This window comes from Vicia villosa, unplaced genomic scaffold (assembly GCF_029867415.1).
Source record: "Vicia villosa cultivar HV-30 ecotype Madison, WI unplaced genomic scaffold, Vvil1.0 ctg.001829F_1_1, whole genome shotgun sequence".
Lineage (NCBI taxonomy): Eukaryota > Viridiplantae > Streptophyta > Magnoliopsida > Fabales > Fabaceae > Vicia > Vicia villosa.
Window position 1 is genome coordinate 255,401 of NW_026705740.1, and position 24,597 is coordinate 279,997.

The 24,597-nt window shown below is 34.5% G+C and overlaps 2 protein-coding genes and 1 long non-coding RNA gene across 5 annotated transcripts; all 3 read right to left on the reverse strand.

The window, feature by feature from the left end:
• On the reverse strand, window positions 1–2,976 carry LOC131636789 (glucan endo-1,3-beta-glucosidase 1-like). Its single transcript, XM_058907389.1, has 4 exons — window positions 2,633–2,976; window positions 1,281–2,552; window positions 507–534; window positions 1–399 (listed from the first exon to the last, which is right to left on the reverse strand). Exons 1-4 carry the CDS (start codon window positions 2,706–2,708, stop codon window positions 231–233), a joined length of 1,545 nt encoding a protein of 514 aa, XP_058763372.1. The 5' UTR covers window positions 2,709–2,976; the 3' UTR covers window positions 1–230.
• Window positions 2,977–5,678: 2,702 nt separating this feature from the next.
• LOC131636772 (uncharacterized) lies at window positions 5,679–8,686 on the reverse strand. Of its 3 annotated transcripts, none has more exons than XR_009294174.1 (7): window positions 8,440–8,686; window positions 8,189–8,305; window positions 8,010–8,089; window positions 7,666–7,882; window positions 7,037–7,443; window positions 5,997–6,864; window positions 5,679–5,860 (listed from the first exon to the last, which is right to left on the reverse strand). It is a non-coding gene; the product is annotated as an uncharacterized LOC131636772 (long non-coding RNA). The 3 variants fall into 3 exon arrangements; XR_009294175.1 differs by having other exon boundaries at window positions 5,997–6,334; window positions 6,769–7,443; XR_009294173.1 differs by having other exon boundaries at window positions 5,997–7,443.
• Window positions 8,687–17,881: 9,195 nt separating this feature from the next.
• LOC131636758 (5'-adenylylsulfate reductase 3, chloroplastic-like) lies at window positions 17,882–20,205 on the reverse strand. Its single transcript, XM_058907356.1, has 4 exons — window positions 19,928–20,205; window positions 19,592–19,841; window positions 18,636–19,443; window positions 17,882–18,512 (listed from the first exon to the last, which is right to left on the reverse strand). The coding sequence occupies exons 1-4, from the start codon at window positions 19,995–19,997 to the stop codon at window positions 18,282–18,284; spliced, it is 1,359 nt and encodes a 452-aa protein (XP_058763339.1). The 5' UTR covers window positions 19,998–20,205; the 3' UTR covers window positions 17,882–18,281.
• Between the last annotated feature and the right edge of the window lie 4,392 nt (window positions 20,206–24,597).

Genomic DNA, 24,597 nt, shown 5'->3' on the forward strand with positions numbered 1-24,597 from the left:
TAAACAAAATTAATTAACAAATGTAATTTCAACAAATACATACGTTAATTACAAGATCTCTGTGAAAAATTATTCACACCACATCATTATTAAAAAGGGAAGCATCTATCATATGCACTAAGTCTAAGATTAGACCTAAAGATCATCACTCCTTTTTCTCTTATAATCTTAGTTATCCTTAACTAACACAAAACTCCATAATGGAAAAAAAAAAATTGAATTATCTGACCTCATAAAAGAACTAACAACAAAGCAGGGAGACATGTCAAGAAAATGTGCAAAACGTTGTTAACTGTGTTTATTTCGATGCTGTTTAAGGTTTTGAACCTTAAATTCTCTCCTGCGCTGCTTGATTGAGTAGCGTTCACCACTTCCTTTGTCTTGTTGCTTATGTTCTTGCTGCAATATCACATCAAATTAAGACTCGCACTTAGATAAAACCCAAGTACTTGCATTTTAAGCATAAATAAAACAAGAGGGTCGCTAGGAAGATCAATGTTTCTTACCTTCCAGGAAATTCACAGCTCCCGTGACCTGCAGAGGTATTTGGGGTTAGTATGCTTACAAGACAATGTACTAAACTAAATTAGTCGTAAGGCAAGAACATTAAAGTTTTCAGGATTTGGATTGTGTGCAGTCGACACATCTAAACAGCCCGATCAAAATCAGTCGGTCAAGATTACATTACACATTTTAATTTTTACCAAGTTTGAAATTAGGACAGTCTAAAAATGTGGCTGACTGCATATAGTCGCGGGCACATGTGACTGCACGCTACGTAGATCCAAAGATTACTGCCATATGTGAAGGTAATCTAGAAACATGGTCCAGAATCTTTGCAAATGTCAGGAGAAACAAACAGGTGCTCTATGACAAACAAACATCCAACTCATGGAGAGTGGGTGCCAGTGCTATACCTAGTCTCCTTTTTTTCATTTCAAATTTCACATAAAACAAGAGTAGAGCCAAACCAAAAGCTCCTTTGTATTGAGTGGGTGCCACACACAAACAAATGCATTTCATGAATCATTACATAACATTACTTTGCCATACTTCTCTACTTTTAAATTATTCCCCTTTTCAAATCATCACTAACGTTTGTTACAAGAATCAAAGGTCTTTTATTACTAATCATAAAAGAGTTTATTATACTTTACCACATTAAAATATGCTAATTAGGAAAAACAACAAAGATTTGAAGCACAAAAAGCAAGAATGTTGCTCATCCCTTTCAAGAATCAAGTCAAATTTGATGCTACATTGAATTAGAAAGCACTTACTAGGATCTGTGGTAGTGATCATAGCAACTCCTTTGAAATCACAGCTCCCAAGAGACTTCCCTTCTTTCTGGTAATAGCTGTCAAAAGCATAAGAAGCATGATTCTTAACATTATTAGGTTTATAGCAACTCTCTCCGGGCTGAATCTCCGAACAATTAGCCCTTCCCGGTCCACACGCCCAATCCAACGCAGCCTGCAACGTCTTCGAATCAAAACCATCCATAGCAATGCAGTACGTCTGATTTGTCGTATCATTCGCCAAAAAAGTCCCAATTCCAGACACATGAAGCAAATAAACCGCAGACATGTTCCCATAAAAAAGACCCCAGTTCGCCTCCGAAACCGGCGGAGACCTCAAATCCTCATTAAAAAGCTCATAGATAAAAACACTAGAAGTAGCTTCAGGATGCAAAGGAGTCCCACTACGATCAAAAACATGCTTAATCAAATTCGAATTATAAGTATCCGCATTATCTTTCGTCGCATACGGCTCTTTAGAATCACCCTTACTAGGCCAACCCGTTTCAGTAACAAGAACAACAACATCAGTCACATTAAGATTCTTCATCGAAAAATATGCCGAATCAATCATGGCATCAAGCACATTAGTATAATGCAGCAAAGTATTAGGATCCACCATTTCCTTATTCGGAGTAACCGGTTTAAAAAGCGCGTTATCCAAAGGAACAACCCCTTTATTCTGCATGAAAACATAATAAGGATAAAGATTCATCATCAACGGAGATTCCGTCTTCTCAAGAAACTGAAGAATCGGTAGAAGAACATCAACAAGGGTTTGGTTAAAAAAAGCCTGAGAAGGCGGAAAAGGGTCAAGAATAATGGAAGCAGCATGCGGAGTTGAAACTTTGATTAACTGATGAAGATTCGAAGAAACAAGAGCATTGTAAAGAGACTCCATAGCAGGAAGAAGAAGAGGAGCGGAAGAAGAAACAGTGGTAAGAACCTCGTCACCGACGGAGATTCCGGTGATTAGTGTCTGAGGATAGTAAGCGACAACGTTTCGTTGGATCCATGAAGCTGCGGTGGTGTTGGAAGAACCAATAGCGATAAGCTGGTTGTTGGGGACACTGATGGTAACGCGAATTTTGGTTCCGGACAAGGATTTAAGAATGTCGGGATTTGCATCGTAGAGACGAATATGTGTTATTTTTTGTAATTGCAGGAATGAAACTATGTCGGAAGTTGATGGCATGTTTTCCACGTCGGTTCCAATGTTAACACCGACGAATGGTCCTTTTTGTTCGTCTTCACCTGCAAGAGAAAATAATCGATTATTTAGTGGATTATAGAAAAAGCTGAATTGAATGAATGAGATAGTGTGTTTTGATTACCTGAGATGGAAATGGAGAGGAAGGAAAATGAGAGGAAGGAAATGAGAAGGAAGATGAGGTTGTTGGAAATTGCCATTGAAGATGTACTGGTTCAGTTTCAGGTAGAACAGAAGCTAGCATTATTTCTCATTAAAATATAAGTGATTAAAAATATAAGTGATTAAAAAAAAGTGATTATTGTGTTTGGTTTGGGTGAGTTAAGGGAAGAAGAAGATCTAGTGAAGAAGAGAGATCTGGTGGGAAGAGATAGTTTGTACTGACTGGATGTTCTTTCTTCGGACTTTACTGGTTTCTTGTGAGTCTTTGAAGATTCGTTGCTCGTGTTGTCTTGTGCTTTCTCTAAAGTACCCTTCAACTCAAAGTCTGTGATAAAGACAAGTTATGAAATTTATTAAAGTAAGCCAAAATTACTTTATTGGTTAGTACTTTTATTTTTTGGTTTTGTTTCGTTATTTCTTTATCTTACTAAAAAAGAGACTTTCGTGTTTTTTGTTTTAATGAACTAAAATAGATTAAAGAAAATACCAAGGCGAAAGAGACTTTATTGGTTTTTTTAATAAACTAAAATATATTAAAGAAAATATCAAGGCAAAAAGAGTGCAACGAAACAAGGAAAAGAGACACATCATAATTGGTTGTCTAAACATTTTCCGCATAAAAAATCATCCGTAAGTTTACAAATAAAACCAGCTTTAGTGAAGAAGGTAATCAAAACGAAAGTTTTTGCATTTTAACTACCATTACGAGTGAGTGAGCTTTCACCTCATCAACTATTTGTAATACAAAAGATTATTTTTGCTCAAAATGTCTCAAATTCCTCTCATGTCAAATCAGGAAGATGCACATCAACTACATCATTCCAAGTTTTCTTTTAAAACCTCTTTCTTATAAAACTAGTAACTAACCCGTGCGTTTGCACGGGTTCTGGTATGAGACGCGCATTTATTCATTTCAGATGTATAATTGGTATTATAAAATATATATTATTCAAAATTATGTAGGGTTTATGATTTTGCTATCTCCGCACGGGTACAGGTTTGGTCTGGACCAGATATACCAGATAAATTGTGTATATCTTCTAAGATCGAGAAGTATTTCATGCAACATCGATAAGATATATGTTTTATTGTGGAAAACCAAAACAAAATAAATGTTCAAAGATAATGATTAAATTTAAAATTAGTTGAAAATATTAAGTTTAATAAATGAGATGAATCAATATTTAAAATTAAAATTAGTTAAAAATCAATAGAAACATAATTTAAGATAACTCACATAAAAAATACGTATTTATTGTAATAATCCGTGCGTTTGCACGGGTTCTGGTATGGGACGCGCATTTGTTTCAAGTGTATATATTTTATTAAAAAAATATTTGATACCTGTAAAAATATAATAATTGAATATATAGAAAAAAGTCTGGTGCCCGTGAAAAAATAATAATTGAATTTTTAAAAAAATGTCTGGTACCCGTGAAAAAATAATATTTGAATGTATAGAAAAATGTCTGGTACCCGTGAAAAAATAATAATTGAATGTATAGAAAAATGTCTGATACTTGTGAAAAAAATAATAATTGAACTGGGTTTATCAGATACATATAGTATTAAGTAAAAAAATCAAAAAAAAAATATTAAAAGTAAAATATAGAAGTTTTAATATTTGAACAAAAATATTAAATTGATAAAAAAATTCAAAAATAGTTTAAAATAGTTTAAAAAATGGTATAATATTAATAAAAAAAATAATGTTTAAAAAAATAGTTTTTATCATGAAAATTCAAACAAATTAAAAATATCAAAATATTATTGAAGAAAGAAAAAAAATGAATCGGAAGATCAGTGTATAAGTTTTTAAAAACTGTTATTGTTAAAAAAAAACTATTAAACACATAATTTGTAAAAAAATAATCAATCGTAAAATATATGGATTATTCATTTATACATTATACCCGTGCGTTCGCGGGGATTTTAATATGGTTATCTATGCGTTCACACAGTACTGGAGTGTTACCCGTGCGTTCGTACAGGTACAAATGTGTTACGCTTAATTTTATTTTCAAAATGCAAAAAAAAAAAAAAATAATCAAAATAATTTATTTTTGCTAAAATAGTTTATTATTTTTAAAAGACAAACATATTTGTAAAATAAAAACAAAATTATTAATTTTGGTATGATTCTTCGTGAATTCATGCGGATTTTGGTATAATACCCATTGGTTGATACGTTATTGATTTGTTTCCTGTGAGATTGAAATATTCTCAAAGTGCTAATTTAACTTCAAAAATTACTATTAAATTGCCAAATTATATTTAAATGGTTAGAGTTACTCATCAGCTATGACTACCACTTGTTGTTTAGAAGAAACAAATCTCCATTATTGCCAGATAAAACCAAGGTATAAAAGTAAAGAACATTGTTCCAACATTACTCACATACTTGTTATCAAAATAAATGACCAAATCAATTTATGAGCCATGGACAATGAAAAGCAAAGGAAATAAAGAATTGCAATTCCATTGCAGGTATGAAAAGGATTATTTTTTAAATGACATTGGCCAAATAATTATCATTAATATATATATATATATATATATATATATATATATATATATATATATATATATATATATATATATAATTAGTATTGCATGATTTTGATTAGTCACCAGTTCATGCCTCCACCCATCTTTTTAGGAAGAGATATGCATGTGTTCATTATACTGAACAACAAATATAGTTAGTTCTGCATATACATAAATGTTGGAAATATATAGCTTTTTGTACATGGGAGATTGTAATTGTAGCCTCACCAATAAAAGTCACAATCAAAGGAATAGAGGCAATTAAACATTTCCAATTGGACTTCTTGAAACAAAAATAGCTCAATGAAATCATTAGTGATAGGAAAATGCAAGAAATGACTACAATTAATAATGTCCAGACTTTATCCTAAACCATAAGTCATTCTAATATAAGACTTATTATACCATTTCTCAAATGAAAGTCTATCACTTACTTTAATTTTTACAATTTGGTACATAAATGATGAAAAAATGTGTGTAAAACAGTACATATTTAGAGGCCACATCATAATCAAAACTTGGGTGATAACACCTATACACTCATGATAAAAGCAATGACTACTCTATCACCATAAGATCAAATAAAGATAGATAAGATATTCTTCTTGATTGTAAATTCATCTGCCTTTGGTGCACTTATTGACTGCATCATAAGAAAATTTTCAAATGCACTCAGACACAAGTCATGCAAATTACCATACAAAATAATAACCCTTGAAAGTTTTGAAATACTTATAGCCTTCATGTTTTAAAAAACTTTACTGTCATTAATAAATTACCTTATGAAGCATACCCTCGAGACGTTGAATCTCGTTCTTCATGTAATCTTTACCCTTGTCCATATTTAAATTCATAAGTTTTAAGTAGAGCTTGCCATGTTTGAAACAAAACAAAACAAAATAAACAATTCAAATTATAATACTTTATCAAACCAGAACAAAAAAGGATATCTGATGATATCATTCAAACCTTGCAGCAGAACCCTTAAGTATATTAACTTCCTCTTCAAGTTGGGAAAAGAGAATCTTCTTCTCATCGTTGTCGGCTATCACAAACTCCTTCACCAAGTCATCTAGAGATGCTACTATACCAGCCTAAAGCAAGCATACTTAATACACTATGTGCAGTAAGTCATAAACAACAAAATCAGTAGATGTTTGTGTTCAGATTGCATTATTATATTGCGATGTTGATAATTTTGAAACAGTTTGTGTTTCTCTCCCATATTTTTAGATCCTGCAATTCAATACCCGTTTCATTTTCGGGTTATGTGTTTTATATACTACTGTAAAATGTATAAGTGGATCAGCAGTCGCTTCGTAAGGTGTATAAGTGGATCAACATACTTTTTACATTTTTGAAGAAAGAGATAACATGTGTCATGGTTCTTTGGAAATTTTCTGTGTGAGCTTGACTCTTTTTTTATGGCACAAGCATGACAGCTTCTTTCACATTTAGAAATCCCACAGGTATACCTTGTAATGCATTAATGTATTAAAACAATGAATAATGGACAACAATATACACAATATTAAAATATTGCACACTTACAATGCTACAAAATCCTCTTTCACCATATCATCATGCATCCACTTTGGAATGCTGAGGGCCTAGGAGCAAGAAGTTTTGAGAGGACTAAATCTGCGTCTGCTCGGAATGACAGTAAGATCTGGAAATTTATTTATTAATATAAGCACCAAATTTGTTGCCGGACTTAAGACTCCTCCGGCTCCAGTAATATTTGGTAAGTTCAGAAGCACTTTCTGATTCATCCTCATCAAGAGATTTTGCCAAAATGGTATATTAAATTCATTAGTACCTAGGATTGTTGCGACAGGTTGTTCGTTAGGTGCAGCGAAGTCAGGAACAGCTGTAACAGCCGGCTCAGGTGCACAGGAATCAGGAACCGCGGTCATAGCCGGCTCAGGTGCCACCGAATCATAAACCGCGATAACAGATGCACCAGCTTCATAAGCCAAACCTGCGTCATATAAACCAAAACAAAAAGCTTGCTGCTAGCAAGCCCATCAGAGTTCGAGCACAAAAATATTACACTTTAATATGTTTTTAATTTGTACTCTTTAATATGCGCTTAATTTTATCTATTAAAAAAACCAGATATATTGCAAGCATGGCAGAACCCACATTTGTGGTTGCAAAAGGTACACAAAAAGGATTCATCTTCATATATGAGATTCGTAAAGCTTCAATGGCATTGTGAAAAACCTGTTCAACAACAACAAAAACAAAATAGTCAATAAATCAAAACAATCAACTTACATAATATTAACACCTTCATGCCCTATCTTGGATTGCATTTGAAAGTAATTTCATTTCACACCACAATAGAGACAACACCCTGTAAAAACTTTATTATGATTTAATATAGTATAAAGTAAACTGCTGAATGAGACAATAGATAGGGTCTAAATTTTCTAGAGTGATTACCTGCATTCCATCCATTGCTAAGCCAATCAATACACCACATACAAACTCATCGCTGCTAACCAATTTCAACCACCACCACCACACTCGTCGTCGCAAGCCCGTTTCCACCACCACCACCATACTGGTAACCCATTGTCTCTAGTTATATGTTTCTTCTCCACCATCGAAACACACTTGAAACCAAAAATCGCACCCACACAAATCAAATATCACAGATCTGCAAATATAGTTTAAATTATGTCACTTTAAAACATAACTGAAAGATGGTTAAGTGAAAACAAACAAACATATGGTTAAGTGAAAGATGAAATAATTGTACATGATTAAGCAGTTTGTATACAAACCTTTAAGTACACCTTCACCAGAGACACATGTATTGCTCGATAATCATTGGAATAAGAAAATAACAACAATGTCCTTTCACCTTGTAACAATAATAGGTTGCATAAGAATAAGAGAATGTGAGAACAACACCAAAAATAAATATCCCGTTTCAGAGTAACAAAGGCCAGAAATATCAAACCTAAAAAAATATGTCGACATGAGAAGACACACAACCACCACCACCACTTATTGCATCCTATACAGAAGAAACAGAAAGCGTTGGATCCGCAAACCCTAAGTCATGAAAGAGTTGGATCTGGAAACCCTAAGCCACGAAAGTGTTAGATATAGAAAACCTAAGCCACGAAAGTGTTGGATCTGGAAAAAAAGGATGAAGAGGAAGAGCATAATATATCAGAAGCAACTTGGAGTGAAGGTATAAAACATTACCTTCAAATTTCATAAACAGTGGCCGACCACCACCTGTTCGTTACGAATCCGACATCGTCGCCAAATTAGCCTTTCGTCATCTTCTCCCCTGTTCGCACCACTGTAGCCTTTCGTTTCGAGGAAGAAGAGAAAGAGGGAGAAGAGAGTGAATGAAGAAGAGAAAGAGGGGGAAGAAAAACAGACACGTGAGAGAGAGAAAAAGATAACAAAAATGAGAGAAAGAGGGAGAGATAGATAGGAAAAGGAATGAGAGACTGATAGTAAAAGCAAGAAGCGCAAAGGAGGTAGCCACGTGGCTCTCTAACAAAGCAAAGGGGCAGTTAGGTCTTTTCCAGAGCATCTAACTTTCTTATATTGTAGATAAAGGGTCTTGTTAATCAATGCCCTCAGGACAATGGTTAAGCATTCCAAAAAAAGAAAATATTTTATAGAAAATATAATATTTCAATTTTCAAGACATTAAATACGCAGATTACCGAAATAAATTTATTATTTTTAAAATCTTAATCATTGCCCTAAAGGCACTTGTTAGCATTTCTCTAAAATAAATCATATAATTGAATAGTATATTTGCTAAGATCATTTGTTAAGGCACGAAAAATGTCTTACCATACAAAAATCACACTCGAAACACTCTTAGAGAAAATACAATAAAAAATTAATGTTACAATGTTTCATTATTTCTATATTAAGTCACATAACTAAGAATGATTGATAAAGATTCAACTCCTCATAATATTGTCTTTGGTCGGTAGTTTATTTTTTAGCAAACGTCAAGCACAAATGGGGACTTTTATGGGAACTTTTTTGTCCCAAATTAGATTGTGAACTTTTGCATATTCTTTGACATGGACATGTGTGAGAAACTTAAATCCCTTTATTCCTCCCAACAAGAAAGCTTCTTTTCGAAAGGGTCAAGTTTTAGTCGTCACCGATCTGAAGGTCGGTCCCTGCCTAGCTGCTCGATTGATTTGGTGGAGGTGGTACATACACACACTCTAACGTTCAAGTTAATGGTTGTCGGATAGAGAGATATAAATTTTCAAGGAATTTTTGTGCACCTTGATTTCACATCTATTGTCTTTTTTATAGGGATCTTATTAGGGTTTTGTAGGCCAGCCACCCACAAATTCAATTAGAATCGTCCAAACTGGCAGGTGAAAGAATATAATTTGTTCTGTCATCTGAATGCCCCACTTTGGTTTCTTGCCTAAATCAGATACTTTTTAGGGCATGTTTATGTATGTTCCTCAAGTTTTAGAACCTTCTACTTAGTATCAAATGTTGAAATAGATAGTTTTCCTCTTAACATCGTCTCTCTAACGTCATTTTTATCACAAATGTTTTTACCTTTTGGACTTTTTAGCTATTTTGGGTTCCTTCTCAATGCACTGTTTTTTGGTCGAAAGCGGATTATACGGTCATGCCACTTACCTAACTTGAAGTAATAAGTGGTGTGGATGAATAAAGAGGGATCTGCTAAGTGCAACATATATGCAGAAGAAGAATGTCTGACAAAATGTCATACCTTGTATGAGAAGGTAATCTTATCTGACCATGATGAGTAACTGGTGTGAAGGAGCAATGGTGCTAAAATGAGTGTGTTTAGCAGGTTAGTTGAACAGAGAGTGGGCTCTTGAAAACATGAAGATGTGTCTTATGTTTTCCATTCATCAACGCAAGTTTTCCTTGAAGAAGCACAGGTTATCTTGGATAGGGGGAGTTGCCTCTTGATTTAAGATGAGTCTCTACGGGAGTGCTTTCTTGGACAGAGATGTTCTAGCATCGTGTACATTTAGTCTGAGTCTATCTCTTGTTTCTGAGCCATCAGAACAGTGACATTAAAGGGAAGATGTATTTATCAGTAATTAGAACTGATGCTATTAGCTGAAGGATACCTGCATTCTGTTTGGAGCAGTTAATGTGAAACATGTGAAGATTGCATAACCTTGTGATAATTTGATGTCATATAACATGTTGTGACATTAAAATTAGTTGGAAATCCTAACTAGGGATGGTTGGATCTATCCATGTGAAGATGGAGTCCACATCTCTCGGGTAATTAATGGATATGTTTGGAAGAGATTGTTTTGTATCAGCAGGTGTTAAAAGACTTGTCACATCTGCATCGGATAGTCACATATGTGTTGTGTAAGTGGAGTAAATTTGGAGTCAATGGATAGGTGGATTAATAAATGTATTTTTGGGCTTATGGAATGAGTAAGCGTATGGAGTTTTGTTTTCCTCTTATGAGGATATCGGATAACATGTCTGGACATGGTACTATAAGATGTAATTTGTTTATTTTTAGCCTTGAGTAACTATTTTGTAATATTTTTACTCCAAGAGGAGGTGCTGGTCCTACAAGAGTCATGTGAATTTATAGTATCTGGAAATATAACATGTGATACTTTGGAAATATTGCACATATGATGAGTTAGTCAAATACCCTAAGTCCTACTGTAAGAGTATCTTGAAGTTGTGTGGATTGGTTAGGCCAGGTAGCCGGTATGAACCAATCAATAAGTAAGAGATTCTGGTTCAGAATTGTTTTCACAAGGATATGAGTGTATTCACTAGTAGTGGTCCTTCATTGTAAGCATGTGAGAAGATACATGTGGATTTTGTTTTATGCTGAAGTGGCACTGATTGCCTATTGTGAGGGAGAAGCTTATAATTCTCTATAGCAGGTTTTAAGGGGGAGATTGGTACACATGTCATATGTAAATTAGTTTTAAGGAGAGTTCTGTTATTGTTTTGAAAAATGTCGAACAAGATGTTAAGACATATAAATCAGACTCGGTTGTTCCTCCGGCAACTGTATATATGAGGAGCAGCTGCTATATGTGTTGATCATTAATCCTAATATGTTTCCATGCCAAGCTGCTATTAAGGGGGAGAAGTTGTTCTTTAGCTGATGTGAAGGAGAATCTACTGCTATTGTCTTGAATGTCCTGGAGACAAAAACTTTAAAGGAGCAGCGCTATTGTAATATTAGAGCCAAGGCAGATGGAATCTGTGTGAATGTGATTTTAAATATTATATCACATCTGAAGTATAGTCTGAAAAGAAGTGTTGAACACTTGGAAGTGAAAATTGTTTTATGCTGAAAAGTTAAGAAAAGTCAGCAGACAATATTTGACTGAATGTCAGGACATTATACAAAACATGTCTCTGCATGGACATGTTAAATGAAGGTGCTGAGTTTGCTGTCACTAATGTGAATGAAAAGGATGATAGCCATGAGGAAGGTGATGAACAGGATGTTGTGTCAGACGAATGAGATGAAAAGGAAGTTGAATCAGAAGAAGAAGCAGATGCCAGTCCTGAAGATGGCTCTGATGAAGACAATGATAGTGATGATGGATTTCTATTTTTGTATAGCTTATGGTCTGTACTTAATCTGAATATCATAGTTACTTTGGCATCTTTTATGGCCAAAAAGGGGGAGAAGTATGTCACCCAAAACAGATGTATGTGTGAACAACTATTCCTGTTTTGATGAAGCTGATTTTGAAGTCCTTCTGGTGTGGTAGTGTAGCTATGTGTGTGATGGTAGTATAGCTATATGTGATTGTAGGGTAGCTGATTCTGATATGGTGGTATAGTGGTATATCTCAATTGGTAGTGTATTAGCTATTCTGCATGATTGGGTGTATAACGTGTACTTTTCTGCTGCATGTGATCTCTGATATGGTGACAAGTTATTTTAGCCAAAAATTTGTCAAAGGGGGAATTTGTAGATGTTTTTGATTGGCTGCATTTTATGGTAAAACATAATTCTGAGCTTAGATGTCTTGACTGATGTCATGACATGCATTTATAGTGTACTGCAGGATATGTATGGTTAGCTAATTCAGATTTTATTGGATGTCAAGCTGAATGTTGTGAAATCAGTATCTGACAGCATGGGCAGCTATGTTTCTGTTATGTTTCCTACTTTATCTCAGGCTATATTTTATGAAACTAACTATTATGTGATGACTGTATATCAATAAGAGACCAAGCCATGGCCTGATTTTTAGCACCATGATTTGTGAAAATTAGGTTAACTTGGTTAACCCTAATTTATGTTCTTTAGGCCCAAGGCCCAGGATCTGCATAACAGAAGACTGTTAGTCCTACTTTCAGAAACAGAGAATTGAAGTGAAGAATACTGTTTGCTGTGATTTGTAAAAAACAAGGTACATCAAGAAGATGACCTATGGAATGTTGAGACATGTTCTATGACAACATGTCTTATGAAATGTCATATGCAGAAACTCATGACATCGCGCCTGCTGAGCTGGAATATGAAGATTCAGTATGTACTCAACAGATGCAGAATATTCTATGGAATATTATGCAATCATATGTGGCGCAGGGTTAAAGGTCAAGAGAATCAAGTCAGAATATTGAAGATTATGCAGTTTCTAATTATGGAGATAATTTAGGAAACTTATGATTGAAGATCTAACTTTTAGCAGAAGTTTTCTGCTGATTTGTAACAGCAAATAAGACTGTGATTGAAGGCCCAAGTCTAGTTGGGAATAGGTTATAAATAGGAAGCTTTGTAACCTAGTTTAATAAGCTAGTCGGTTTTAGAAAGATGTAGTCTTTAGGGTTAGCCATGTAAGTGAACCACCCGGATTGTGGGATGGTCACTGATTTATTCCTCGAAGCCTGTAGGCAAGAGGTTTATTTTACTCACTCAGAACCTGTGAAGCAATGAGTGCAATTTTGTTCTTAGAGAAAGCTTGTAAGTAACTCTAAGTTATGCTTGTTTGTGTGGTTAGAAAGTTGGTGATTAGGCCATTGTTTCAGCTCCTGGGAATGGAGAATTGTACAACATCACTGGGGTGATTGGGAGTGGAATGGAGATATTCCATATCTAGGAAGAACCTAGGTAGAGATTGCATTGGGTCGGGTTTAAGTGAGAAGTTGTGAATGGAGAAGTTCAACTTCAAATTAAGACTATTGATAATGAATCTCATTCCTGGCTTGATAGCCCCCAGAATAGGTATTGTTGTTCACCAAACTGGATAAACAATTCTGTTGTGTTTTTATTGCTTTCATGCATTGTTATTTGTATTCCTACCTTGTCTGTTTTTATAATGTCAGATCAGATGTCAAGACATCCATATATGACATCTGAGTCTGCTGTAATCAGAATTTCATCCACCTTTAGAGTTTGGGGTTCTTAGTTTCTATTGATTTGTGATTTCCCTATCTCGTCCCAAAGTGTGATGAGGGTCGATCTTTTTTTACTTGTGTTGTACTCTTATTTTTGCTTATCAGCAATGATTTTTGTGTTATCCTTTGGATTTTGATTGTGTTCTTCTTGGACCAGATCATTTATCTTCTTTTGTCGTTTATTGGGACATACCTTAATCACTTCCATATTTAATGTATGTATAAAACGCCTTTTCCCCTATGTACTAGAATTAATCATTTTATCATGGGTAAAGGTGACCACTCATTATTTCTTGGGACATGTGTCCATTAAGCAACTCTTCGTTAGTCTTTGAAATCTCTCTCTCAATATATATATATATATATATATATATATATATATATATATATATATATTGATGCATTTACTTCTTCCATATTTTTTCCTTCTTGTTTTTTCTTTGATTATTTGAAAAACATTTCTCGCTAAGATTTCTTCTTAATCCCTCCATATTCACTCCTTTCTTTGTTGCTCGTGGTAACATTTTTCTTCTAGTGAGTTTATTTTGCATTCTTTAAATACAAACTTGATTTCTTTGTTTGAAGTGTTTATTTTGAAAGGAAATGTGACTCTTTTAAATGATTTCTTCCTTGGACATCATAGGTGATCACTATATGGTAGTTTTAATGTCCTTAAATAATTGTATAACTTAGGGTTTATTATTATTGTGTTATATTTGTGGAAGTTCTAAACCACGGCGCCCTCGCATAGGAATATTGTTGCCTAGGTGATAACACGGAGACCCGCCCAAAGGTATCCTTAACGTGCAAGTCAAGAAAGATAAAGTCTCCACTAATTCTTGACAATTAGGTGATCAGTAACTTCCCTTGATAAGAAGGGAACGGTTGACGCCACCAAGGGGACTCAAAACCTAGGCTCAAAGGGCCACTATAATTACTCTTCTCCCTAGGGGAGAGAAGATATTATTCTTTACAACTCAAAAGAGCATAACACTTATTAAGGTCACAACACAGGATAGAGCGTAACTATACGCTTGCTCCATAGCATCACTGGTCATCTCTAGAGCCTCTCACCTCACATGAGCATGACTCCTAAACTACCTAAAAACACCACCATACAGGGTTTCTCATCGTCGTGAGCAAACCATAACCACCATATCGTGTTATAAACCCATTATGGCCTCTGAGTCTTCCTGCCTTTGCAAGAGGAATACACACACACACACTTATACTTTTAACCAGTATAGTGGCACCCACTGTGGGATCCCAATAAAACTAATCCATGCCACACCCTCTTTACCACCATCACCCTTGTTGTTATCCTTTACTTTTATACTTAGCCACCTTCAACTATGGTTAATAAGAGAGCTTCATCCCCTACATCGGAAGGTACCAGCAGTATCAATGATGTTGCCGCTTTGACGGAGATGCGTGCCGCCATGGATGAATTACCTCGTCATAACCAGACCTTGGAAGACGACGCCCACAGTATCAGGCACATTATTTAAATAATATATTTCATAATAGAGCTTTCACCTCAGACAATGAAAATTAGAGGTCAAATGACCTCAAACATGTCATTTTTTAAGTTTAATTTTATCCCTCGGTTTTATAGAAAACCGACAGGTTATGTAACTTATTATTTGAGATTCAATTTCTAGCTCTTACAAATGTATGCTTTATTTAAAACCAAAATTTTCCTTTATTTTATAAATTATCTTATACCTCGGTTTTTTAAAAAACCGACATTAAAAGTTTTTTAATATTTTATTTAAATAAATTGAACGTAGTTTTTACCTCAGTTATGTTCTCTAGGTTTTTCTGAAAACTCACTCATCAGAATGTTAAGTTTCATTCACTTTTTACACCCTAGCACATTTCTTCCACTGAAACACCATTCTCTCCCCCTAACGAACTAAAACTTCATCTTCTCCAAGGAGGAACGAAGCTCGAACCTCAAACCAACACTTTTCTTCAACTCTCTCATCAGGTTTCCGACATGTAAAACTCTCTGCATGTTGTTATTGATGTATTTGTAGTAGTAGTTGTTGCTGTTGTTTTTTGCCGTTGTTATTATCGTCGTTGTTATAATTATTATTGTTGTTGTTTTTGTTTTTGTTGTATGCAATCATTGTGGTTGTGATGGAATTATGGTCTAAAATTATAACACAAACAACAAATAAAAACACTTAACACTACAAAATATCTAAGAGTATGCAACAATCAAAACAATATCATTTGTTTCAGAAATCATATCCTTATCATGATTGTCATCCTTAACCGACAATCAACGACGCTGGATTTCATCAATGTCATCCGTAATATATATATATATATATATATATATATATATATATATATATATATATATATATATATATATATATATGTACGAAACAAGGTGTATTCTTCTAACTATTTCACCATCTTTAATCTATCTGGATAACCAAAGGTTCAAGTTAGTGTTAGGTTGCTTGGAATTTCAGTTACGCCAAATGAACAAAAAAATTATAAAAATTTAGAAGAGGTGAGCGAAAATGATTCATATCACACCTCTATCTATACAAAATTTCGTTGAAAGTACATTTTTATTCAATTGGCGTGTTCTATTTAAGTATAATCTAAAATAGGTTTAATACTCTTTTATGTCTCGTATGTTTACCATGAGTTCATTTTGATCCTTAAGTTAAAAAAGATCAATATTAGTCTCTTAACTCTTCAAAACATATTATGTTAGTCCTTTTGTCTAATTAGAGACAAATTTAGCGATCAATTTCTAAATTTTTATGTAGCTAATTAGACAAAAGAGACTAACATGATACATTTTAAAAAGTTAAAGGACCAATATGAATCTTGAATCTTGAGGTTAATATGATACATTTTGAAGTTAATTGACTTTAAGTGTCCTATGTATTTAGAGTGTGCGCTAATTGGATTTAAGTGTTTTGTACAATTTTAATTTTTTTTAAGGGGGAAAGTTGAGTATTATGGTATTAAAATTAAAATTGGAAATGTTGGTTGGGTATCTTATTAAAGTTGGAGAAGTTGATTAGGGTAAAAAGTTCTAAAATATAACATGTGACTATGAATGAAAAAAGATTCTTTAATTTTTCGGAGGAAAAGTTAGAGTAACTTTAGATAAAATATAAATGAAGTAAAAAAGATTTTTATATAGATTTTAAAGGAAAAAAGATGTGAAAAAAAATAAATTAAGAGAAAGTTAGAGAAAATTGAAAATTAGAGGATGCACGCGAGTGTGAATAACATTGGGTCAATCAGTGTTTTAAAACCGGACCGAATTGACCGGTCAAATCGGGAACCGGTCAGGTAATCGGTCTGGTTCAATTGCTAGATCGGATATGTCATTGAACCGGTGTGAACCGGTCAAAACCGCTAAAACCGGCAGTTTTCATGAACCGGTGGTTTAATTGCATTTTAATAAAAAAATTATTTAAAAAATTAAAATGACGTCATTTTGATTATTTTAATGAAAAATAAAAAATAAAAGAAATAAAAATAAAAGTACTTAAATAAAAAATAAAAAATAAAAATAAAGATGCCACTGACAGTTGACTTTGTTGCATATGATTTTGATATTGAAGACGGAGATCCCAACATCTAAACAATGTTTCTTCCTTTAAATTAAATTTAGTAGACAATGAAATTATTTGGTTATAAATTATTTAATTATATATTATTTAAGTAGATTATGTTGCGATTAAAGTTTGTTTGCAGTTCTACTTTATAATTTTGTACTATTTTATCATGTGTGATATCTATGTTTAAAATTTGAATTTAAATTATGAACTTGTAAATTTATTTATGAAATGATATTTTCAAAAAATTTAAGTGCTAGTTATATTTTATAGAGATTAAATCATCCGGTTTGACATATTTTATACCTATATAATTTTGTTATAACGACGATCTATTGAACCGAGTTATCCGGTTTAATCCGGTTTAATCATGTGGTTCGACTAGTGACCTAGTGGTTCGACCAATAAACCAGTGACTTAATATCCTCACCGATTTGATGTCCGGTCCGGTTTTTAAAACACTTGAGTCAATTATTAAATATTATTGGAAAACAACTTTACAAGCTACAACACCGTAGCATTTGTTAAAAAAAAAAAAACACCATAGCTAAATTTTGTCCAAACAAAAACTCATGAAAACTTGAAGTTTTATTAAACTTATATACCAAATTTAAGTAGATTTCATCTGGATGCAAGGTAAAAAACAAGAAAATATAACTCCTCCCAAGTTGCATGTGAGGACTCTGTTACCAATCAAACAGACAATGATTCATGAGCTTCATACTGAACTAACCAGAGCAACAGAGAATCACATGCCCTTACTCACCCGTGGGCATTACCCTATCAAAGAATATGGACACTCACAAACATCGAATAGATACATCATGTAGTTATTAAATTTTGACACCAAGATAGTACATTATACTCATGTAGTTTAACACCACAAGATAGTACATTAATACGACAAACCTACTGTACAGAACCTCATTATTCTCCTACATTTTTTTATTTATTATTCTCCTAAACTCCACAGTGAAATGAATGATACTAGTATATATGTGTTGTAATTAAAGAACCCAGATCAGTACTTATAGTTGGATTGCAACCCAAACAATATGAATTTCTAGATAAGTCTCATCTTAATGCATTTACAAATGCCATCGAGGAATCAACATCTCTCTTTTCAGAGGGATACTTTATCGGCCGCGATGAGTGTTCTGGGAAAAATAATATCGTCGGGAAGCTTCCCAATTGCAGTTCATGCTTTGCAAATTCTTTCTGCTCTCCATCGGCTCTAAATTTCCCAACATTCACCCCTGACCCTGCTAACTTCTCTGCCAAGTCAACATAAGATTGCTCCATATCCTGTTTTAATTTGAATACAAATCTCATTAGAAACGAAATCTTTCTAGACAAAGTAACCATATTAGTATTAGTATGTGAGCTAATCGCAACAGTAAGCAAAAAAGTTCAGGAAAACTAGTTTACCTGGCAGTAGGGACACCATGGTGCATATAGCACAACAAGCCATGGTTTTTTCCGGGTCTCTAATCTTGTCAAATTCTCAATTCCAGTTCTACTCAAAGTAACTACATTTTGAGTATTGAAAAGGTCAGCGACTTCGGGAGTGCCATTTGCTTGGACAGCACCATTTCCATTAAGATGAGCATCATCTTCCTGCTTTATATTTCCTTTGTGAAGACCACATTCTTTAGCTTTGGCATCTTCCCACCACCACCTACCTTCTCTCTCGTGTTGTCCGGGTAAAACAGCCCTTGTGCACGGCTCACATCCAATGGAAATGTATCCTTGTGAATGCAAGGAATTGACAGGCACATTCATGGTCCTAAGAAAGTTCCATACATCATTTCCTTTCACATTTGCAAGAGGGTTCCATTTTATCAAACTCCCCGTTCCACCTTCAATTCCCTCAAAAACAGGATCCACCTGAACAACCGGTATTTCAGACCTAGTACCAGGCGACTGATCTTTCCTCTGCCCTGTTATCCATGCCCTTAAACCCTTAAGCGCCCTTCTTAAAGGTCTCACCTTCCTCACTCTACAGCACTCTTGATGCCCATCCTCATAAAACGAAAACAGCCCCTTACTTCTAACCAAAGCCTGAACCTCAACAGCATCCGGAAACATATACTCAATACGAATTCCATACTTCTTTTCAACAGCATCAAAAAGTCGATAAGTTTCGGGGTTCAGTCTCCCCGTGTCAAGACTAAATACCCTAAACGGCCTACCCGTCAAATATGCATACTCAATCAAAGCAACATCTTCAGCCCCACTGAAAACACAACGCAACAACGTAACTATCATACTACAAATTTTCGGCTTCGTCAACATTTAGAAACACGGTTAACACATGATATCATATCATATATTATTACAATTCAATTAAATAAATTCAAATCCATTTTATATAATTTTTTTACCTGAATGCAATAGCTATGTCATTGCCAAATTTTTGAAGGGCTCTATCCATAATTTGGAGAGGGGAAGCATTTTCAAGTTGATATGCTAACCGTTCATAATCTTCCTCTTGCGTCTCATTAGCCTCTGCAAAATGAAGCACATCGGAATCCGTGGCATTGATCGGTTTTACGAAGCTCCGTGGTTGAGATGATCTAACACCTACTCCATGATAAGGTTTTTTCAAAACCCTAATAGAACCAAATTGTGAAACTGAAACACGAAATCAAGAGTTAAAATTTGAATTGAGATCAATGCAGTGTTAAAAATAAATTAAAAAGAAGAAGAAGAGAGGTTACGTTTAGGTTGTGATGATTGAAATGTGGAAGTTGAAATAGCGATTGAAGAAGAAGAAACAGAGAGAGCCATGAGGAATGTGAGTTATTAAAATTGGAAAATGAAAAAGTGTGGTGTTGAAAGAGAGAGTAGGGGTTGCTTATAAAGGTTTCTCTATTATGGCGGTTTTTGAACCTGGACGGAGTTTTGGCATTGTTACGTGGCGCGTTTTTAGTGGATGGTGGAATGAACTTCGTGCCTCATGGCTTTCGTCAGATTGCGTTCGTGGTGTTCTTCGTTCGTTTTTCTTTTCCATTCTTTCCGTCGGGCCAATTTCCCGGAAGTTTCTCCTTTTTTTACTTTTTCACGTAACAATCATAGTTCGTATACTGCTCACAAGAAAAATTCGTGTCCGTACATTCTTACATAGGGCGTACTAATGTACTACTGGCGTAGATTAGTCAATAATTTACTTTAGTATCATATATTCATATATATAAATATATAAATATTATTTGAAAACGAAATTGATTTTATGTATCATTATGGGTAATTAGTAATTACCTAATTAGTTAAAAATTCACGATTCGATTCTTAGGCATGGCAACATTGTTATAATATTGTGAAAGCAATATTAATCAAATATTAATCAAGAAGTAAATTTACATTTGTTATTGTTATGGTGCATGTTTTGTAAAAGATATTTGGTGTTTTGTGTGAAAGACAAATGTAATGCATGAGTAACATTAGTTATGGTGCATGCTTTGCAAGAGATATTTGATGCTTTGCATGGAAGACAATGGTGTAGTGCATGAGTAACACTTGTTGTGGTGCATGTTTTGCAAGAGACACTTTGCATGGTGTCAATTGTCTACGTGCATGTAAGGCACATTTGACTTACTTCTCCTATAAATAGGATTATGAGCAAAACATTTAATACACACCACAAGAGTATTCTAATATTGAGAGAGAAAAACATTACAACCTTGAGAGAGTTTCAAAAGAATTAGAGAGATTTCTAGTTAGTGAAATTCTTGAGTGTAATTGGGTTTTGGCTAGTGAGTGATTGTGAATATTGGTAAAGATTTTGTGTAAATTTTCCTTTTAAATAGAAAGATCTGCAACAACCCAAAGATGTAGGCATATTTGGCCGAACTCCGTAATCAATCTGTGTTTTATTATTCCGCATTTATGGGTTTTTAAAAAATATGATTTAAGGGAAATTGGGAGTAGTTTCCTAACAAGTAACAACTGGTATCAAGAGTTTTGGTTCATTATAAACAATCCCGAGGAAGCCAAATTCAAGTGGGAGTGATGGTTGTAGATGAAGGAAATGTGAAAATTGAAAAGTTTGATGTTGTTGACTTTGGCTTTAGGAAGATGCAGATAGAAGAATATTTACATCAGAAAAAGCTCTATCAACCTCTCACAAGAAGAAAAAAAACAAACAAAATGAAAGATGGTGAGTGGAAGCTTCTTGACAAATAAGCTCTCGGTGTTATCTAATTGTCGTTGTCTCATAACATTGCATTTAATATTGCAAAGGGAAAGACCACAGGGAGTCTTATGGAGGCTCTTACTATATGTATGAAAATCCATCAACATCAAATAAAGTTCATTTGATGAGGCAATTATTTACGTTATGGATGACACAAGGTGCTTCAGTTGCTCAACATCGTCACAACCCAGTTGAGTTCAGTTGGAATAAAGTTTAATGATAAGGTACGATCATTGATACTTTTGTATTCCCTACCAGATAGTTAGAGTGTTACTGTCACTGTTGTGAGTAGCTATTTGGGAAGTAAAAAGTTCAAGTTTGGTGATGTTCGTGATCTGGTTCTCAGTGAAGAGATCCGACAAAGAGAGTCGGGTGAATTTTCATCCTCTTAAGTGTTGCTTACATATTCAAGAGGAAAAAATTCTACAAGAGGAAATGGGCAACTATCGAGTGTTAGAATTGTGGAAAGACGGGGTTCTTCAGAAATCAGTGCAAGAGTCCACCAAAGAACAATGAGGCGAAGGACGAGGCCAACATTTCTTACACCTCAGGACAAAGTGTTGCTTTAATATGTTCTTTAGAGAGCAATGAAGAGACTTGGGTCTTAGACTATAGAGCATCTTTTCATGCTACTTCACAAAATTAATTCTTCGAGAATTATGTCCCTGGTAACCTTGGTAAAGTTTATCTTGGTAATGAGCAATCTTGTGAGATTATGGGCAAAGGTGAAGTGAATATTAAGTTGAGTGGGTCTGTTTAGGAATTGAAAAATGTCAGACATATTCTCGACCTAACAAAGAACTTAATCTCAGTAGGCTAGTTGGCCAATGACCGATACACAACGGTATTCCAAGGTGATGATTGAGAGATTTCAAAGGGTGCAATGATGATCGCGGGGCAGTAAAAAGGTGGTACTCTTTACTAGACAACATGAACATGTCCCTTGATTGCAAATACAGCAAAATATGAAGATTACGCACTCAAAGGGAAAACTTCCAAGTCTTCGAACAATAGAAATTAATATATGTGAATACTGCATATTTGGAAAGCACAAAAGAGTCAACTTTCAGACAAGTGGAAGAAAAAAAAAAGGTAAACTTTAGCTTGTTCATTCTAATGTTTGAGGTTCAACAATTTTCTCATCCATTGGTGGGAATAATTACTTTATGACTTTTATCGATGATCATTCTAAAATTTATATATATACTTTCTAAAACACTAGTCAGAAGTATTCAAGGCTTTCAAGAAGTGGAAAGCCATGGTAGAAAATGAGACAGGGTTGAAGATCAAAAAGTCCAAAACCAACAATGACAGTGAAGATGAAAACATTGGATTCAAGAAGTTTTGATATGAGCACATTATCAAAATGGAGGGAACTGTATCATGTACGCCTCAACACAACGGTGTAGCTGAGCATATGAACAAGTCGTGAATAGAAAGAGCCAGAAGCTTGTGAATGCAGTCAAGCCAACCAAAGAAATTTTGGGAAGAAGCAGTCAACATAGTAACTTACTTGATCAACCGATGTCCATTGGTACCATTGGAGCATAAAATACCATAAGAGGTATGGAGTGGAAAAGAGGTAAAACTCTCACATCTTAGAGGTTTCAGATGTGTAGCATACGTGTATATTGGTGATAAAGGTAGAAATAAACTTGTTCCTAAATCTAAGAAGTGCACTTTCATTGGTTATGGTGAGGATGAGTTTGGCTACCATCGTTGGGATGAAGAAAATAAAAGGATGATCAGAAGTAGAGTTGTGATATTCAATGAATGAGGGATGTACAATGATAGGCATAAAACAACCACTAGAGATTCAGATGTTCGTGAGGATGATTATGCAAACTTATATGATGTTCCTGAAAGTCTTCAATATGAGGAATTATCTGAATCAAGCAGGGAAGAACATTCTCCTTCTATGAAAAGGTCCACTTGATCACATGTTCCTAACTAGAGGTCAACATGTTATGCTTTTTTAACAGATGAAGGAGAGTCTGAAGACTACGAAGAGGCATGTCAGACGGTAGGTTCTAGCAAGTGGAAGTTTGCCATTAAAGACGAGATGAAGTCTTTAATCTCCAATCAAACATGGGAACTAGCTGAGTTACCTGTGGGAAAAAAGACACTTCACAACAAATGGGTGTATCAAGTAAAGGAGGATCATGATTGTTCCAAGAGATACAAAGCTCGACTAGTGGTCAAGGGATTCCAGCAAAAGTAATGAGTTAGTTACATAGAGATTTTTCCCTTGTTTAATTCTCAATACAATCAGGTCAGTGTTAAGTATTACTGTAACACCCATATATTTTTAATTTTAATTTAATTTGGAAATTGAATTAATAATTAGAATTATTAAGGATTTTATGAAAATAATTGGAAAAAGAATGGTTTATGGCATTTGGGCCATGTGAGAGGTTAGTAAGTAAGGGGGCGTTGTGTAGTAAAGCCCTTTACTAAATTTAAATATTATTTTTCATAAAATAATAAGGAATTGGGAAAGAAAGGAAAGAACGTGAAAGAAGAGCTGAAGGTTTTGGAACACGAAGAACGTGAAAGAAGAACTGTAGAGGGAGAGACCAATCAAGAACTCTTGGCTAAGGTAAGGGGGACTCTCCAATTAATCTCTATTATTGTGTTATGAATGATGACGTTGATTAGTGATGTTGTTTAGATCAAGAGGTTCTATATTTTGATTTGTGTTACTGTGTTAATCTGTATATTGAAACCTATGATTGTGAATCCCTAATGAATTGAGTGAAATTAGGTTTGGATCGAATAAAATAAACATAGGGTAATAGGCTATGGATGATAGATGAATGCCATGTGTTTAGAAGTGTAGAAATTCTGTTTTAGATCTAAAATCGCAGGCTGTAACAGGTGAAATCGCGAGGAAGATGAATGAGTAAGTTGCAGGTTTTGGGAATTTCTGCCCATTTACGTATCGTACGCGTATGGTACGCGTATGAGGGGATGATACGCGTATGGTACGCACCCCGTTACGCACCAAAAACACACCTTCTGCCCGTACGCGTATGCGTGCGTATGGTGGCGCGTATGGACTGTGATACGCGTATGATGTTGTTTTATATGGAAATTGGCCTCGGTTGATACGCGTATGATACGCGTATGGTGTGTGTTTTGTGGAATTTTGGCTCTGTTGGTACGCGTATTGTTGAAACATATTCTGTTAATGTT